The following is a 19,778-nucleotide window of genomic DNA, read 5'->3' on the forward strand; positions in this document are numbered from 1 at the left end:
CTTCCGACACAAAGTTGTGTGTTGCGCCGGTGTTCACCATGATACGGACAAACTGTCCAATCAATCTTGCATCCACGAATAGGGGTCCTGGCTCTCTCGATCGGGGCTCCTTGCCAATCACATCGTCGCCTAACGAGTGAACTAGTTTGGCAATGTCATGCTTCCCTTGGGCAGCATGCTTTTTGGCTACTATTGTGCCCAGTATCATGTTGCCAAGATGAGTTATGCCCAGCTGTTGTTGAACTGCTTCTTCGGCCTGTTCGTCAGCTTGGACTCTCTCCTCTGTTAGCCTCCGCTCGGCCGCAATTAAGGCACCGAGTTTCTTCAAAGAAGGACAATCCTTGTATCCATGACTAGGGTCCTTACAGATGTAACAATCATTGCGGGGACCAACTTTCTTCTTCCTTTGGTCATACATGTCACGCCAATGAGACGCCTTGTTGCCTTCTTCGTTGGAATTGCGGTCAAGGGCAACAACTTGCTTGCCCTTGTCCCTATATCCATGGTCTCCACCAGGTTTGAAGTTGGTGTCCTTTGCCTTTGTGGCTTTTGTCCTATAATTATTTAAGGACTTAGCCACCGCGATAGCTTTATCGACGTCTTGGACTTGACGCCGCTGCAATTCCTGTTTGGCCAGTTTTGAAGGCCATCTATGAAAGTTAATAGCAAGTCATCGCTTGCCATGTTCGGAATCTGCAGGATGAGTTTAGTGAATTCCTTCACGTACTCACTAATGGAAGTTGTCTGCCTGAGCTCTCTCAACTTCCTATGTGCCTCATTAACAACGTTTTGGGGGTAGAACTGGCGCTTCAGTTCGAATTTGAACTGTTCCCAGCTCTTGATGGAGCAAGTTCCCTTCTCCATGTCGGTTTTCTTCCTCCTCCACCACAGCATAGCGGTGTCGGCTAGATACATCGTTGCTGCCCGGATCTTGGAAGCCTCATCAACGATGCTGAGGTGCTCAAAGTAGTCTTCCATCTTCCAAATGAAGTTCTCTACTTCTTGAGTATTTCGTTCGCCCCTAAACTCCTTCGGTTTTGGGCCCTCAATTTTGGTTTCACAAACTGTTATATATCCAGTGCCACCAGCTAGCTTTGCTGCCTGCAGTTGTTGCTTTAGGGCTTCAACTTCCCTGTGCAACGATAATACAGCCTCAGCCAGTTTAAGCTCAAGGTTGGTCAGTCCATCCCTGTGCTCTTTGAACACTTGATCTAACGTCTCTTTGACGTCTCCTAACTCTTCTAGGGCAGTAGACTCAAGTGAGCAGAAGTTGTGTTCAACAACTTCACTACACCGGTTTAATGCCGCTAAACCAGCCTCGGTGAGATCCATTCTCACGTCTAAAAGATTTGAGGCAGAAACCTCACAATCTTCACCACGGCCAACCTGTTGTGGGGGTAGCACAAAAGCTAGCACCTTACTTGTTACGGCTATGGTGGGATCTCGCTCTTTGCTCATCCCTCTCTTCTTTGGTTTCGGTCTCCTTGTTGGTGATTCGTCTCTCCCCCGAATATTGTCTAAGGTAACATTATCTCCATCGGTTGCCATGGTAATAACCTTTTGCTCTGATACCACTTGTCACGGGACCGTTTTCTAAGGGCTCCATGCGGACAGCAAGATAGACCGGCTGCTATTCTAGCTTCAGTCCTAACCAAGAAATAAGCACAATGTCGTGCTTGAACCAAGGCAATCATACAAACTCAAAGGTTGGGAGGATAATGAAATGAAAGACACACAAGGATTGGGAGGCCAAAGCCAATTTTCGGATTTACTTCATATACAAAAGAAGGAAATATAAGTATATGAGATCGGCCTTCTAACAAGGCATATACATGTCTATATATACAATCAATGTCCACTGCAGAGTTGCTGGCAGTGGACCCGTCCAGCTGTGTAGCACTGTTTTATGCTGGCATCATGTGATCTCCATGATTGTGTTGGCAGCCCATGTGCCAATGGTCCTGTCCAGTTGTTGTGCCTCAATTCTTGCTGGCAGATAGTTGCCTCCATGATTGCCCAGACAGGCTATGATCCTACCCAGCTGTGTAACACATGCCTTTGCTGGCAGATAATTGCCTCCATGATTGTCCTGGCTGGCTGGGGTCCTACCCAGCTGGGCAGCATGTGTTCTTGCTGGCAAAGTGTGGCCTCCATGAGGGTCCTGACAGCCTGTGGGATTGTTGCCTCCATGTGCAAAGACCTCCCGGTCTTTGGCAGCCAAGTTTGGCTCGGTTTGCAGCCCTTTAGGCGGCAAATTTGGTCGAAAAATATGCGGGCGGTACATAATGCTCCTTTGAGACGAGAAACACGTCCACTGTTGTCAAAGAATATAGAAATCTATCATTTTGATGATTTACTTTTGCAACATTATGGAGATGACAAATCGAGTGGTTGATTTCTCTTTTCGCCTTTATATCAAGAAGAAAGTGGAGATAAAATCGGGTTTTATTTTCTAAACTTAATCTTTTATTTTCTACACTTGTGAAGTTTGATTTATATCAAATATAGGGCAAATCATGATCTTAGTATATATTGCATTGCATATTATGATATATTCTCTGATTTGATAAGGTAGTAGATTTTGAAAGAAAAAGTGAATAGAAATTGCTAAAAATGTAGATGTTCATGGTCTCATGTACGGAGGTTGACATCGAAAAATGAAAGGGCATAGTTCTTTTAGCTTTTTTCGTCCCTTGTACAAATTGTATACTTTTGTTTCTTTTTTAAACTCCAAACAAATATTTTTAAAATATTTAAACTGAAATTTATTATTGTTTTATAAAATATTGTAATATTTGCCCTTAAACAAGAAAGGTAATTACGCTTTGTGGTAGTGATTATTACAACATTTGTGGTTGACATATACATAAACCATTACAATGTTTTTGGTTGACATGTACATGAAATTAAAAAAAATATGGCTTACGTAGTTTAGAAAGAAAAATTTTAATTGATAGGATGACGATTGAAAAATGTAACATAGTACGATGACTTCATTCATCAGAGGTAGTATTAAGGATATGCAATAATACTAATTTTTTTTTTTAATTTAATTTCAAATTTATAGCTCAATCGAATATATTTAGAATATATATACATAAGTTTGTAACTATAAATATATATTATGCAAATATTAACCCAGATACTAGTACATATATATATGACACAATTGCTATTTAGGATTTGACAATTTTTTTTTTCTTGATTACGAATTTCTGAAATATTTTCCAAATGTCTTTTAACTCTAGAAATGTTTGGTTTATATTAAATCAAAAGTTAGGAAATTTGAACCTCATACTGAAATTCATGTTGTTTCAGCTTGGGCAGTTTCTCTAACAAAACTTGGTCCAATTACACATTTAAAAACAACAAAAAACTCAGTATAATCCCACTAGTTTGGATTAACTAATATTTTCTATGAGAAAAGTAAGAATTTAAAGAATAATCTAATTGGCTTCAATAACTCACACTACGTGATTTTTGGTGGCGACCATTATAGTCGCCACAAATAATTGTATGTGGCTTCCTACATTCAACGACGACTATATATATATATGATACAACTGCTATTTAGGATTTGAACAAATTTTTTTTCATCTTTCACTTTGAAAAAGTTTGGTTTTTATGTATATAACCTTTTGCTTTTCCTTTCCCTCCCTCACTTACAGTTACTTCTAATTCCAATCAATTTCTAGTTAATGCACCCATAAGAACCCGACAATCCCCCCGTATGGAGCCACCGTCCGGGTCACCATTCCTCCGAGTATAACAAAGTGAAAGGAGACAAGACTCACCTCCCCCTACTTTGTCAATCACAACCGTCTATTCTATTCTATTCTCAAAAGCGTTAGACACAAGACCCTTTTTTTGGACTGTTTTGTTTTCAAGCCTCCATGGCAGCGTCCAGGGTTCTCTACTCTCAGAAAGCTTCAACTTTCCCACGTGCGCGCAAGCTTGCGAATAATTTCTGCAATCACTCTACGTAATTTATTAGACCAGTTTATGCTTGTAGTTAGGATAAAAAGTTAGAAAGGTTAACCTCATACTCAAATTCGTGTTGTTTATCAGCTTGGAACAGTTTTGTCTAACAAAACTTGTTCCAATTACACATTTACAAGATTGACAACATTCCCTCCTAACTGCAATGGCTTCAATTGTTCTTTCATCCATTTTCTGTGAAGATATATATTTTGTTGTTATTGAGGAAACAATTTCTAGTATCTGATGCTAAACTGAAAATTAATCCAGTCCACTATAAATTTTACAGAATAGAGAAAGTAATATTTAACCAATTTGAACACCATATTATACTAAAAAATGCACAAGCTTTTTTCTTTCTTGGTACATACACGCATCAAATTTGCCAATCCTCCTCATAGAGAATGATTGCCTACTATAAATTGATGCATTTCACCTTTCATCTCAACCAAGCTAAAGCCTGGAGTTTTATGTATACCTGAACTTTTCATCTTCTTCCTTACTTTTTCAGCATCAATCCATCTATTTTCTGCAGCATAAATATTGGAGAGAAGAATGTAACGCCCCGAATGATAAGGGTCCATTTGAGTTACAATCTTGGCTATCTTTTCACCTAATTGAACCTCACCATGCATTTTACAAGCTCCTAATAATGCACCCCAGATTCCAGCATCAGCCTTTTCTGGCATATCTTGAATAAACATCTCTGCTTCCTTTAGCAAACCGGCTCGGCCAAGAAGATCAACCATACAACCATAATGCTCAAATCTTGGTGTAATACCATGTACTTGACTCATAGCATTGAACAACCATTTACCTTCTTTTACTAAACCTGCATAACTACAACCACATAAAACACCTAAAAATGTTATCTCATTAGGCTTTATTCCCTCATCACACATTTGATTGAACAACATTAGAGCTTCATTTGCAAGACCATTCATTGCTACTCCTACAATCATGTTAGTCCAAGCTAGCACCGACTTTCTTGGTATCGTTTCAAATACTCTAAGAGCTTTCTCAGGATCACCACACTTGCTATACATATCTAACAAAGCTACCTCAACTTCTTCCTCCTTTATGTTCTGCTTTTCCACGAAAGAATGAACGGCTTCACCAATACGCAGTACACCTGCATATCCACATACTGAGAACAACCCAACTAATGTTATCCGATCAGGTTTCAATCCGAACCAGAGCATTTCTCTTAGCAGCTCTAAGGATTTCATATACTTCTTGCTTTGAGTATAGCCAACAATCATAGTGTTCCAAGAAACCAAATCTCTATTTGGCATTGCTCTAAAGATCATTTCGGCTGAACTCATATCGCGAGCCTCAGCATATCCATTAAGCATGACATTATAAGCAGTAATATCCTTAGGCATATGATTAAAAATTACACTAGCTTTTGCTAGTTCACCTTTTTGTATAAAACCAACAAGAAGTGAAGTCCACGTTACCACTGTCTTTATTTGCATCCTATTGAACAGTTTGTCAGCTGATTCCATATCTCCAAACTTAGCATACATATCAATCAAACCATTTTCAAGGTTCTCACTAATGTGTATCCCTTTCTTTATTACATACAGATGAATCAACTTCCCTATACCAAAATCCCCCGTTTTCAAGCACGACGAGACAAGTCCAAGAAGTGTAACCGAATTAGGCTCAACCCCGTATCGACACATCTCATTGACTGCACCAAGAACCTCATAAAAAAACCCATTTTGACCAAGATTATCAATTAACACATTCCAAGAAACTATATCTGGTTCAGGAATTTCATCAAACAGAATCATAATATCATTGGACAAACCAAAACTAGCATACATATGTAAAAGTGAATTAGCTATATGTAGGTCGAAAATATGTCCAAATTTAATAACTGAACAATGTAAGGCTTCACCAAAAAAGTAATCTTTAGTCCTAGACAAAGCTTTAATCACAAAAGGGAATGTATAATTATTAGGAACAAAGCCAAATTGCAACATTTTAACATAAAAACTCATTGCTTTACTTGGATTAAAACTAGAAGCATAACCCCTAATCATAGTATTAAACATGAAAGTGTTAGGTGAATCTATGTGGTCAAAAATTAAATGGCCATAAGCTAAATTTCCAGTAGGAGAGAGTGCAGTAAAAGATAAAATAGCACTAAGGAAAAGGGGGTCATTGGAAAGGCCAGTTGTGACAAAATGTGCATGAAATTTTAATAATTGTTTCATATTTGTACAGTTTTGCAAGAGAAAAAGATGTGGATTGGGAGTTAGTTTCAGAAGCTTTGTAATTGAACACATGGTTTCCCTTAGCCATAGAAACTACTAAATCAGTGAAAAAAGATAAGCTTTAGCTGCTTAAGGGAATAAAGTTGAAATCTTTGATAAAGGGATTCAAGAATGAAATATTGAAAAATTTGGGAATATTAAGGTAGAAAAACTTGAGAGCAAATTTTCAAGAATTTTCAGAGAAAATGGAAGAATAGCACGGAAGGTGGATTTCAGGGAGAAGGGGCAAATTTGTAAATGTCATAATTACCAATTTGCCCTCTATTAAATATTTAGTCTAATAGGAAAAAGATTATCTTTTTTTTTAGACTTTTTATGGAAGAATTTAGACACGTGAAGCTCACCTGTCTTGGTTGCAGCTTTGTTACAGGTTGTTTAGATTATTGTTATGTATTATTGTACTGTATTATTTTATTATATATAATATTTGAATAGATTATATTATTTGATGTTATTTCATGATGATTCACCTATAATATAAAGAAAAAAATTGTAATATTATAAAAAAAAAGGTAAGGTACAAGGTAGAATTATGATATAAAAATGTAGGATTATAATAAAGAAGGGTAAAATAAGAGGAAAAAAATAAAGTAACGACACAACCACATTGAATCGGTCGTTACATAAAGTGACACTTCTTGTCGTTTCTTAATGACGAATTTAATAATAAAATATAATAAAATTTAAGTAATAACCAAAATAAATATTATATTTAGTAACGATATGATATAATACAATATGTAATGATTACTTACAAATATTTATGGAAGACAAAGATATAAATGGACCAAAAGTGTTACGGGGTAATAAATTTGAGCAATTTCGAATAGTATATGAATAAACTTTTATAAACTTTCAGGGGTAGATTGATCAAGAGAAAAAATTGGACTAAATGGGGTGGTAAGATAGGTAGTGGGGGTATTTATTGGACTAATAATTATTGGGCTTTCATAATATTCAGAGAAAAAGTAGAAGTGAAAAATGGGTGAAGAGCAGGGGAACTTGAAGACAGCCACAGGTGACGAAAATCTCAAGGACATTTTTCACAGTATTAGAACAACTAAAAATCCGGTTAGTTAAGTTTTTTTGTACAAAGATTTTAAAAAAGCAAACTTAACATTTTTACTTATAGATAATAATGAATTGAAGATTTTGGGAAAACTGTGTTTGCAGGCTGTAATCAATTATGGGGCTTCTTGGTAAGTCAATAGTTCACTAAATATCTTTTGTTTGGTCTTTCTCTTTTTTGTGTTCTTGGATTTTCCCCCTATTTCTAGCATAATCTTGTATTTCTCTTTGGTTGGAAGTGCTTATGCTTTTGCTTTGTGTTCTTTCTCTAGTTTGCTATGGAGTTAGGTATACCAATCTGAATGAGGTGTGAGTTGGGGGATAGAAGAGGGAGGAGGAGCCAAATTTTGGGGGGGTGGGGGGTTACTTCTAGGGGTAGGGTATGGAAAATTGTCAATCCTAATGTTACATCTCTGGTTCAAATCTTAATTTTTTTCTTATAATCATGGTGTCCAGGCCAATTTGCATGTACCTTGGCTAATTTCATGTGATACCTACTACCTCCTGTAAGCGCAGGTACATGGTAATTCTGTCTGCCAAGGCTTATGAGAAAAATCACTTTGGGGTGATTTGGTACGATGGATAAACAAAAATAATCTTGGGATAAAAATTTAATACCGCCTAATCTGTTGTTTGGTTACTAATCCTGGGATAACTATCCCAGGATTAAAAATAATACCGGGATAACTTAGGTGGATTAGTAATCCCAGTTTAAAGCAGTAAAATTGACAATCTCCGGATTAATACTAACGTACCAAACAGTCAATAAGAAATAATATGAGGATAACTAATCCCATCATAACTTGTCTTCAAACCAAACGACCCCTTAGAGTTTTGATTCTTTTGGTTTAGTTGATTGGTTTGATGTGAACACTCAAACTCACTTCATTGACCACTATGCCTGATTTGTGTACACTTCTTTCTTGCATCTTTTATGAAATTCAACTAGAATATGAATGAATCGAGTAGGAATAAACCAACTGCAGAGAATTGGATAAGTGCTGAGAGCAAAAACTGCAAATGGTGGAGCTAAAGTTATAGCTATTTGCTGTTCATATAAATCTGTTTTAGCAAAACCAGAGCAATAATATTTTCCCAGATTGGAAAGTAGTCTGAAAAGAAACTTTAAGGTGTAGTGTACCACATAGGTTTTCCAATCAATCCTTGATGTGAAAAGTCCTCAATGATCTCCAATAAGTGTCCAATAATGGAATTTTGCAGTTAGAGTGTAATATTTTTAATTGTTGTTAGGAGTTCTAAATTGTAGAACTGCTGCAATGCTTAATTCAGAAGTTCCACGTCCAACACTTATGTTTCCAAGCGCCATTTAAAATTAGTCCGTCTTCCTCTGTCAATTTCGTTACTTGCTAGTACACGAGGCCCTGGCTCTAAATCTTCTTGAAGTTCTCCTAGCTTTCATGGCGTCTTGAGTTCTAGATGACGCAGTCTTTATATGCATTTAGGAGTTGAAGTTGCAAAACTGCTATAATAACTCTCAATTTGACAGTTGCACTTTTAACACCTCTGTTTCAAAACACTACTTGAAATTAGTTTGTCTTCCATTGTCAATCTTGTTATTAGCTAGTGAACATGGCTCTGTATCTTCTCTAAGTCCTCCTAGAGGTTCGGCTATGAACAAAGCAAATATAAAGAGAATGTTCCATTGTTGTCAACAGACAAGTGTTACAGCTTCTCAGTTTTGCAAAAGTAAATGGAATTAAGACGCTATGGGTGTGAGTTTTGCGTCTACTATACGATTTTTGGTGGGCAGCTGGAACTTATTATGTTGCTATCATAAGACCAATGTATGGAAATTATACTGTCACAATGTGATGAATTTTGTATTCTGAAAGATATTAATTGATCAAGAAACTACTCAAAAGTGTTTGACGTTCTAATTTCTCCAGTACCGACAATTATCGTTTTTGCATTTGCAGGTGCCGTGTCTGCAACCAGATCCTTCCTACATTTCAGGAGTTGAGCAAGAAGTTCCCAAAACTCTCTTTCATATATGCTGATATCGATGAATGTCCAGAGACAACTCAAAACATTCGTTTCACGCCAACTTTTCATTTCTACAGAGATGGTGAGAGGGTTGATGAGATGTTTGGTGGAGGAGAAGAGCGATTGTACGACCGTCTGTGGTTGCACTCTTAGAAGTAACTTTCAGTACCTTTTGCAATTGAAACAAATCATTGGATCTTGAATGGCAGTTACTATAACAGATTACTGTACTTTTGTATCGTCAACAGACTAAAAGTAGTTCATTATTATCAATTGTAGATCACCAAATTTTGGTAGTTCTGCTTTTAGTTTTATCACAATTATCAGTTTACCATGGGCATGGAAGTTCACAGGTAGCAATAAACTATTACCTGATTGTATTTGCATAACAGTATTTCCAGACAAAGGCAAACCAATTGATAAACAAAGGAAGTTTTCACCTCAGGAGATAATTTGACAAATTCATCTATAATATGATAGAACAAGGGAAACTTAATTCACTGCTACTTAACAGGGAAACTTACTGCTACTTAACAGTAACAACATAAAAATAAGGTACTGCAGAAAAGGGTGAAAAAAGAAAGAAAAATAACAAATGTTCAATGACTCAAGAGCTCGTAGAATCCTCAATGGAGACACAAATTCCCTTCTCCTGCCAACAATGCATGATATGATGAAGCTTGTTTATTGGTCTGCAAGAAAAATAATGGCCAAAATGCAAGACCTCACTTAAGCTTTAGGCTTGAGGCTCTTGACAGTCTCCCATGTGAAGTCGGGGTCATCACGGCCAAAGTGACCATAAGCTGCAGTCTTCTGGTACCTGAAGTTGCCTCCTCTTAACAAGTCAAGATTGATTGACATCATTCCAGGCCTGAAGTCAAAGTTCTCCTTGATCAGAGCCAAAATATCCTTGTCTGGAATTGTTCCAGTCTTGTAAGTGTCAACAAACACGGAAAGTGGTTCAGCCACACCGATAGCATAAGAAACCTGCACAATACAGCGGCGAGCAAGTCCTGAGGCGACCACACTCTTTGCTGCCTGTCTAACAATATAAGCACCACTCCTGTCCACCTTAGTAGGATCCTTTCCTGAGAAAGCACCTCCACCATGGGCACCCCAGCCTCCGTAGGTGTCAATGATAATTTTCCTGCCGGTAAGTCCAGCATCTCCGTGTGGTCCACCGATGACGAAGCGACCTGATGGGTTGAGGTGGAAGATGGTATTCTCATCAAGGTACTGAGCTGGGATCACAGGTTTAATCACATGCTCTTTCAAGTCCTGGGCAATCTGGTCGTTTGTGACAGTTTCGTCATGTTGAGTAGAGATGAGAACAGTGTGAACTCTAATGGGGACCATGGCACCATTGTCGTTCTTGTACTCAACAGTAACTTGGGTCTTGCCATCTGGTCTGAGCCATGGGCAAGTCTTGTTCTTTCTCACTTCAGTAAGCTTGGCGCCAAGCTTAGTGGCCAAAACATGGGTAAGGGGCATGAGCTCTGGAGTTTCATCAGTGGCATAGCCAAACATGTGACCTTGGTCACCAGCTCCAATCTCTTCTGGTTTCTTGGTAAGATGCCCGTGAACACCTTGGGCAATGTCAGGGCTCTGCTGCTCAATGTTGACAAGGACCTTGCAGTTGTCAGCGTCAAGGCCGACATCTGCTGAGGTGAACCCGATGCCTCTGCATGTGTCACGTACTATCTTCTCATAGTCGACAGTGGCCTTGGTTGTGATCTCTCCAAAGACCATAACCATGTTTGTCTTTGTGCAGGTTTCACATGCAACCTTGCTTTCTGGATCCTGTTCTAAGCAAGCATCAAGAATTGCATCTGAGACCTGGTCACAGAGCTTGTCGGGGTGGCCTTCATTGACTGACTCTGAGGTGAACAAGAAAGTTTCCATGTCTGCCCTGATCAAATTTAAGAGCAAGTGTTAAAACCTATCTTAAAATATTCAATTTACCAGAAAATCAAGGAAAAGCTGCTTGCATTACACATGAGACAATAAAAAGTAGATAGAACTCAGAACTCAATAACAGAAAAGAAATTTAATCATCTCGAGGAACCATTTGAGGTGCTCAATGACAAGAATTCTCCACCTAGAGGCAGAAGACCAGAAGTATTAAAGCTGATGGAATAACCAGAGTTGACCTCCATTATTATATTAACACTTATTTGGCAATATAACTAGGTCATAATTGTAGTGGAAACGTTGTTATTAAAAAGATCTAGTGGACCAGAACATTTTAAGGATCAAATATGCATGAAGATTCATCACAGATTTTACCCCAAAACTCAACTGACATTTTCAAAAATCCTTGGTATTCTTGCTGAGAACTCCAAAAAACATTTCCCTAACTTAATGTAAGTAATACAAGATTGAATCATCAACCTGAACACTATTTTAGCTTTTATTCATATGATAATATAACACACTTCCATAATTATTTTGCTGATAGCACTTGTAGACCATACAAGTACAGGATGCAACTTTTTTACTGTAAACACCAGTTTTTAGCAATGAGATTAACACACTTCAAATAACCTTAGAAGACAATATAATAATGAGAGTCAACGTTTTTATTTGTTGCTTTTTTGGCTTTTCCTTTCTAAAATTAACAATGAAGAGTTACATTGTTAGCACTTAAATCACCCAAATTCACGAAAATTTACATTTTTTATGCAGATGCAACACCTTGTACGGAGTTTACAAATGAGATTTGAGTATTACTTCAGATGAGACAACGCAACAATCAAAAATAACTATTTTCCTTTTTCATTTTCAATAATTAATCAAGATCAAACAGGCTTAAGCCGTTATACTCACGATTAACACTTAAATTACCCAAATTTAAGAAAAAATATCAAACTTTTTTCGAAATACAACTGTGTTACGGTAAAACTAGTTTATCAATGAGATCTGACTACTAGTTTTACCAATATCAACAAATAACGTAACAATCAAAGATAATATCACCAGTAAACAAAGAGATCTAACCATTAACCTAAGTAATGCATGCATAAGCCTCCATTGAGAAAATTTACAGAAATTCAACAATTACCAAACGAATCAACATATAGGGTACTCATGTTCACAAATATAACTCAATATAACGAGAATATTCACTGCAAAAATGCTGAGATCTAACTATTAACCTAAGCAATGCATGAATAAGACTCCATATCGAAAAATGTCGAAAGACAAATGCTAAATTTACATACATTCAACTATTACCAAACGAATCCTAACATGTATGATACTCATATTCATAAATATATCTCAATATAACGAGAATATTCACCTTAGAAATGCTGAGATCTAGATCGTAAATCAACAAAAAATATGCATGAGATTCATAACAGATCTAATAGGAGTAAACACAAATTACGAATTTGATACAGAAAAACGAAAGTAACAACTATAAATTTGCGGCATGGATTTGAAAAACATACCTCTGAAAATGAAGAAAACTTTGTAGATCTGAAGAATTTGAGAGCAGAGAAGGGAAAGACAGAAGAGAATTGGATCTGATCTGTGTGAAGTCACGAGTTTGGGGAAGTTGTGGTCCAGTATTTATACACAAGCGAAATTGAAGGGGGAAATGGCGCGTATGATTCACTCGCTTTCTCAATCTCTCTTTCTTCTCACTTTCATTTCGTACACCAACCAACCTATGGCCCACAATGACCTTCTGTGGGACCCATTTAGCACCACACCATTTTGTTTTTAAAAACACGGTTTAGCACCCCAACTTTACCCTCTCTTTTCGGGACCCACTGTTTATTATTTTAACGGTTCAGATGATCCCTAAAATTCAGTGGAGCCAATCTTGAACGTACGTTTCCATTCTATTTTCGGGGGTTTGTGCGTCGTCACATTGAGTCATGACTCACATGTTCTTATTACATGGTTTTGTGCAAGTTTTTCTATCAGTTAGAAGTTGGTGAGAACTTCTCAGAAGAAGCTGGGCCTGTAGAATGTAGAAAAGAAGACTAGCCTTTCGATTTGAGTTAGATGGGATGGACAGAAGAGTTTGAACGGGCGAGTGACTTTAGGGTTCCACAGGTTCCAAAGGCTAAAAGCCGGAGTAGTTGATCCTCCCGCGCAGTAGGAGCGGACTGAGTCGGTATTCGTCTACGAGAGACTTCCCTCACATCCTACTCTTCATTATAGAAGGTTCTTTATTCCAAATACTGGCGAATCACTTCTTCATTATAAATTGAGATCTTCTTCGAACTTGATGCACAAATAGATAGAATAGCAGCAAATAGTATCCGCTCTGGCTTTTTAGGAAGAACACTGTTTGCAAGATCCGGTCTTAGTGAGAGAGTTGGGATTGAGCTTTCACTAATACTAATAGAAGAATTTTTAGTAAAGGGAGGAAAGAGCTAGGTCTCGTATTGTGCGGGACGAACTCATGCTGGAAAAACTCGTCGACGCCGTCAAGTATCTTGCAGACGTGGACGAGTTGCCCGAGGTCCCCGAAAAAAGGAAGCGACTTTTCCCGGAAGAGCAGAGGGGACAGTCTTTGGCCTAAAAAAGAAAGAAAAAATAATAATAATAAGAATAAGAAGAAGTTGGTTGGTGAGAATTTGCATTGCAGAGTTGTACGTTGTGTTTTGAGAATTGGATTTGTTTGTTTAAAAGTCGAATTAATTTTTCACACTAGTTGGCTTTATAACTCACCAACAACGATGTTGGTAGATGTCACTTTTGACCATAGGGAAGAAGTTACCTACTTTTTGACATGATTTGATTTTTTTTTGTATATAGTTGGTAGAAGGATATGAAGTGGTAGGTTTTGTAGAACAAAAGCTTGTTTAAGGTTTCATATTAATTAAATACTCTTTTTTGCAAACTATATGTCACTTTTTATATGGTGTAGCGTTTCAAAATGTGGAAACATTTGCACTAATAACTCTAGCTATCTAAAGTTGGTACAATATAATAGAATCCTTTGGGTTTGAATCTTGGGAAATGAAAAAAATTCTAATATGAAATGCTTTCCCGTTGAAGTCAAATAAATTTTTCATTAAGAGTATCCAAATATTTACTACACATCAGCTACAATTGCAGTTTATCTATTTTATATAGTTTCTTATTTAAAAAAAATATAGGAACCAATTTAGGATGGTCATCGTATTCTGAATCCCGTTATTTTTTGGGGGGAGTATTATTTTATCTAACTTATATAAGTATTTAAATTCAACAATATTTAACATATTAAATGGTTAGTTTAATTTGTATTATATTTTATCGTTCAAACATTGGAATTTTCGTACCATAACATTTACATAATATGCGAGTCAAACTAATGTTTTAAACTTTTAGTATTCAATTTAATAATGTTACATAAAGAGTGTAACTTCATATCTTCCCTTTTAGCTTTGTGATTTCTAACTTCTATCTCAATTAATTAAGAGCCCGTTTGAATTGGCTTATTTTAAGTGTTTTAAGCCAAAATAGCTTTAAAGTCATTTGTAGTGTTTAGATAAAGTAAAAAGACGTTTTTAACCACTTGTTTTTAAATTAAAATGACAAAAATAAGTCAAAAGCCAAAAGTTAGAATTCCTAACTTATGGCTTTTGGCTTAAAAGTCACTTAAAACAAGCTCATCCAAATGGGCATTAAGTAATATAGTACTCATATTTTATTTGATGTGAAAGAAAAGATGGAAGAAGAAAGAATGCGGAAATCATGTTTGTATTTTTTTTTTTTTAAATTTTAAAAAAGATCTTTGTATAGTTTAAGAAACTAGATTATTGCAACTTGTATTTATTGCTTCTGAGATTCATCAATTAATTATGAGATTTTTTTTAGAGAAATTATAGCTTGCCTAATTGATTCTTTAATTTCTTTGATTGTTTGGCAGATCTAACATTGGAGAATAAAATCCTGAAAAATAATAGAGAACATTTTCTTGATTTCTACCGAATCAAGATGAGGTGAAGTTATGAAGTGATAGGTTTGCATTGAATTACACTTTGAAATACCTTAATTAAATAAAAGATAAATTACACTAAATACCACAAAAGAAACAAAATATCTTCTTTAATTATATATACTAGTTATACGATACGCGCGTTGCGCGTGTATCCAACGCACGTATCCCGTCTCAATAAGTACATTTATAAAAAAAAAATAACATAAATACTATATTAACTAATTACTTTTGAGTTATAGAATAAGCTCGTGAAGAAACAGTGATAATAGTAGTCCTCAAGCATCCTAGTCAATATTTTCAACTTAAGATTTACTCATTACTATATTTTACAAGTTGTCGTGCTTCTTTTTATTTTCATCAAGAGCACATAAACTCTTGAAGATTTATGAGTTTTTCTTTTTGAAATCTTTTTGAGAAGTATATATTCTTAAGTTCATTCTAGAAAATACACACAGGATCATCTAACTGATAAAAGATCTTTTTCTTTTTTTCGCAAGCAAAATGTGAATTATTAAAAAAAAATAATTAATAAAAAATACTGTAAAAATTATAAACAAATTTTTTTTTGAGAATTTGGCCCAAGAGGCTTATGTTCATTCAACATTCACAATTAAGAATACCAAAATAAAAATGTATTTGTTGAATATGTGAATGCAAAATTTCATTAAAATAAATATGTGAATGCAAAATTTAACTATTAATATAAACACGTGAATGCAAAATTTAACTACTATAAAAAGTTTTTACTCAAAGAAGAACCTGAAAGTCCTTAATACAGTTGTTGCTCAATACGGCAAAGTTTTGATGATGAAAACGTAGAATTGTAGCTTTTTTAATAAAAGTTTTTGGGTATATAATCTGAAACATGAAGGGATTTATACAAAGTAAAATTATGTATAGCTTAATGGTTTATTAGAAAATAAAGACTCTTAAACCAAAAAGGAAATCAAATTGCTCCTTTTTACCTAATATTTGTTTGAAGAATTAATCTTTCAAAAGTTTATTAACTAAAAAAATTCCTACGATACTTTCTTGAAAGTGAATAAAATTTTCCTAAGTTAGTTGAAAGACAAAACATTTGTAGTTTTAGTTGAATGACGAAAACTTTCCTACTTTTAGTTGCTTGAAATTTTAGATCTAAAAGAAATGGGGAATAATTAAATGATTGTTCCTAAATAGTAGGAAATTAATTAAATGAATATTTCTAAATATAGAAAAATAATTAAATGACTATTTTGTCTAGTGTGAATCTATTATAAAAGAATATAAAAAACGAATAACATTTCACTAAAGGCATTCGTACTTTTAATATAATATAATATAAATATGCGTCCCACCTCAAGACTCAAGAGTAACCTGGCTTGTAGGGCGGATCTCCCTTTCATTCCGACCAAAAAATGAATGATTAAAATATGATTTAAGACTTAAGAGTAATGCAAATTGCAAACATATGTCAAAGCTCAAATAAGTCTTTTTTTGGTGACCAAAAAAAATCTTGGAGAGCTTTAGCTGTATGTTTGACAATTACTCAAGCAATTGATCTGTTTTTTTTTCCTTTCACAACTTTTGACCTCCCCACCCCACTCCCCCCCTTTTAAAAAAAAATATTATAATCGTGATATCCGGGAACAGTTTGCATCCATCGACTAATTTTACGGAATACTTTGCATAGTTTAAAAGCATGTTATACTATATTTTATGTCAATTATCGTTTTCAATTTCCTTAAATATTTATTGTTATATTTCTTGCAATTACAAAGATTCATAAATGCTCAATCTCTTTGCAAACATTTGAGTACAATTCGAGCACATGAAGTGAGCACGAGGTACATTTCCAAACAGTTGTTCCAACTTGATCTTGAATTAAACCAAATCCAGTGAAAATAAAATGTGAAGAAAATGCTCCGAACTCTTGACATGTTGGCACATCTCGTTGATTTAATCTTTTTCACCACATTGCTTATAATGAGAATCGAACATCATCCGATGTTAGCTAGTAGATGTATAATGTACTACGTAGCAACAAGGATGGTGCATCGCCTATTTATCGTTCTAGCTCTGGAGCCAAAATGAACACGCATTCTTCTGTACTAAATCTTCGACCAAACATTCTACCTTTGTCGAATCCCTTAATTATATAGCATAGTTCGATTGGATATGAAACTTAAAAAAGAACAAATTTTAAAATTTGTGGTCTTTAACGCGTCAATCTCATGCAACTATATATAAAAGTATGTTATTAAAGATAAAATAAAAAATTTAAAATTAAATTATTTCTTAGTGTAAAAGTATGTTATTGGGGTCAAGCTAGTGACTATGGGGGCTTGGAGGAGTAGTGGGGACGCAAACGCTATGTGGACCATGACTGCGCAATGCATTAGGGAAGCCGCGAGAGAGGTATTAGGGGTCTCAAAAGGTTACTCTGGTGGTCACAAGGGAGACTGGTGGTAGAATGGAGAGGTGCAAGGAAAAGTAGATACCAAGAAAAAACAGCGTATCTGAAGCTAATGGAAAATGTAGATGAGAAGGAGAAGAGGGTGAATAGGGAGCATTATATGTTGGCTAAGAAAGAGGCTAAGCTAGCAGTTATGGCGGCCAAGACTGCAGCTTTTAGTTGTCTGTATAAGGAACTCGAGGGTCGAGGTGGGGATAAGAGGTTGTTCAGGTTAGCCAAGGCGCGAGAAAGGAAGGCGCATGATTTGGACCAAGTGAAGTACATCAAGGACGAAGAAGGTAGAGTTTTGTTGGATGAGGGGCTTATCCGTCGGAGATGGCAGACCTACTTCCATAGTCTCTTGAACGAGGAGGGGACAAGAGCATTGTACTAGGTAATTTGGAACTCTTCGGGAGTCGTTGTGACTTTGGGTATTATAGGCGGATTAGAGTTGATGAAGTTGAGGGTGCTATGCGTAAGATGAGGAGGGGCAAAGTGACCAGGCGGGATGAAATCTCGATGGAGTTTTGGAAGAGTGTGGGCAAGGCGAGCGTGGAGTGGCTCACTAGGTTATTTAATATTATTTTTAGAACGAAAAAGATGCCCGAAGAGTGGAGGTGGAGCACGATGGTTCATGTATACAAGCACAAGGATGATATCCAAAATTGCAATAATTATCGGGGTATCAAGCTGCTTAGCCATACTATGAAAGTCTGGGAGAGAGTGGTGGAGCTAAGGGTGAGAAGGAGTGTGACTATTTCCGAGAACCAATTTGGGTTTATGCCGGTGCGTTCGACTACAGAAGCCATCTATCTTGTTAGAAGATTGATGGGGCAGTATAGGGAGAGAAAGAAATACTTATATATGGTGTTCATCGACTTAGAAAAGGCGTACGATAAAGTTCCGAGGGAGGTTTTGTGGAGATGTTTGGAGGCTAGAGGTGTACCTGTTGCTTACGTTAGGTTGATTAAGGACATGTATGATTGAGTAAAGACTCGAGTGAGGATGATTGGGGAGGGGGGAGGCTCGGACCATTTCCTGGTTATGATGGGGTTGCATCAAGGGTCAACACTCAGCCCGTTTTTGTTTGCTCTGGTGATGGACGTACTGACGCGCCACATCCAAGGGGAGGTGCCGTGGTGCATGCTATTTGCAGATGATATTGTATTGATTGACGAGACGCGAGATGGTGTGAATGCACAATTAGAGGTATGGAGGCAGACTCTGGAATCTAAAGGTTTCAAGTTGAGCAGGACCAGGACAGAATACTTGGAGTGTAAGTTTAGTGGCTAGACTCTAGGAGGGAAAGGGGAGGGGGGTGAGGCTGGACTCGCAGATCATCCCTAGGAGAGGGAGTTTTAAGTACCCCGTGTCAATTATTCAGGGGGATGGGGAGATTGATAAAGATGTCGCACATCGCATTGGGGCGAGATGGATGAAATAGAGACTTGCTTCCGGTGTTTTGTGTGACAAGAAGGTGCCACCGAAATTTAAGGGTAAGTTCTACAGAGTGGTGGTCAGACCAACGATGTTGTATGAGGCTGAGTGTTGGCCAGTCAAGATTGCTCATGTCCAGAAGATGAAGGTAGTGGAGATGAGGATGTTGAGATGGATGTGCGGGCACACCAGGTTAGATAGAATCAGAAATGAGGTTATTCGCAATAAGGTGGGTATGGCATCTATTGAGGACAAGATGCGGGAAGCGCGACTTAGGTGGTTTGGTCATGTGAGGAGGAGGAGTACAGACGCCCCGATGAGGAGGTGTGAGAAGTTGACATTTGAGGGCCTACGGAGTGGTAGAGGTAGACCAAAGAAGAGGTGGGGAGACGTGATTAGGCAAGATATGGCACAACTTCAGCTGACCGAGGACATGACCCTTGATAGAAAGGTATGGAGGTCGAGGATTAGGGTAGTAGAGTAGATAGTTTAAAGTGTTCATAACAGTAGTATTAGCACGCAATCTCGTTTTCTGTTGGTAGTAGGTTTTTATGACTAACCGTTATTTTCTTTCATTGTTGATCACTTTACTGTCTTGTTGTTTTATTATGCTTTTATATGCCTTTTT

The 19,778-nt window shown here is 36.8% G+C and overlaps 3 protein-coding genes across 4 annotated transcripts; 1 reads left to right on the plus strand and 2 right to left on the minus strand.

Moving 5' to 3' along the window:
• Positions 1-4,373: 4,373 nt before the first annotated feature.
• LOC107786624 (pentatricopeptide repeat-containing protein At2g22410, mitochondrial-like) lies at positions 4,374-6,029 on the minus strand. The gene has a single exon (XM_016608136.2). The coding sequence runs from the start codon at positions 6,027-6,029 to the stop codon at positions 4,374-4,376; it is 1,656 nt and encodes a 551-aa protein (XP_016463622.2).
• Positions 6,030-7,180: 1,151 nt separating this feature from the next.
• On the plus strand, positions 7,181-9,631 carry LOC107786629 (thioredoxin-like 3-3). 2 transcript variants are annotated; one of them, XM_016608143.2, is made up of 3 exons: positions 7,181-7,334; positions 7,437-7,462; positions 9,269-9,631. In XM_016608143.2, the coding sequence occupies exons 1-3, from the start codon at positions 7,245-7,247 to the stop codon at positions 9,486-9,488; spliced, it is 336 nt and encodes a 111-aa protein (XP_016463629.1). In that variant the 5' UTR covers positions 7,181-7,244; the 3' UTR covers positions 9,489-9,631. The 2 variants fall into 2 exon arrangements, with proteins under 2 accessions (XP_016463629.1, XP_016463631.1); XM_016608145.2 differs by having other exon boundaries at positions 7,230-7,281; positions 7,396-7,462.
• A 120-nt stretch (positions 9,632-9,751) lies between these two features.
• Positions 9,752-12,945, minus strand: LOC107786628 (S-adenosylmethionine synthase 3). The gene is made up of 2 exons (XM_016608142.2): positions 12,788-12,945; positions 9,752-11,244 (listed from the first exon to the last, which is right to left on the minus strand). The coding sequence occupies exon 2, from the start codon at positions 11,235-11,237 to the stop codon at positions 10,065-10,067; it is 1,173 nt and encodes a 390-aa protein (XP_016463628.1). The 5' UTR covers positions 11,238-11,244; positions 12,788-12,945; the 3' UTR covers positions 9,752-10,064.
• Positions 12,946-19,778: the final 6,833 nt, after the last annotated feature.

This window comes from Nicotiana tabacum, chromosome 2 (genome assembly GCF_000715075.1).
Source record: "Nicotiana tabacum cultivar K326 chromosome 2, ASM71507v2, whole genome shotgun sequence".
Lineage (NCBI taxonomy): Eukaryota > Viridiplantae > Streptophyta > Magnoliopsida > Solanales > Solanaceae > Nicotiana > Nicotiana tabacum.

Bases quoted from the DNA above. Each gene is read 5' to 3' on its own strand.
- LOC107786624 (XM_016608136.2), bottom strand. From the start codon at position 6,029: ATGATTAGGGGTTATGCTTCTAGTTTTAATCCAAGTAAAGCAATGAGT.
- LOC107786629 (XM_016608143.2), top strand. From the start codon at position 7,245: ATGGGTGAAGAGCAGGGGAACTTGAAGACAGCCACAGGTGACGAAAAT. The intron at 7,335-7,436 runs GTTAGTTAAGTT...CTGTGTTTGCAG, and splicing joins TTAGAACAACTAAAAATCCG to GCTGTAATCAATTATGGGGC. The intron at 7,463-9,268 runs GTAAGTCAATAG...TTGCATTTGCAG, and splicing joins ATCAATTATGGGGCTTCTTG to GTGCCGTGTCTGCAACCAGA.
- LOC107786628 (XM_016608142.2), bottom strand. From the start codon at position 11,237: ATGGAAACTTTCTTGTTCACCTCAGAGTCAGTCAATGAAGGCCACCCC.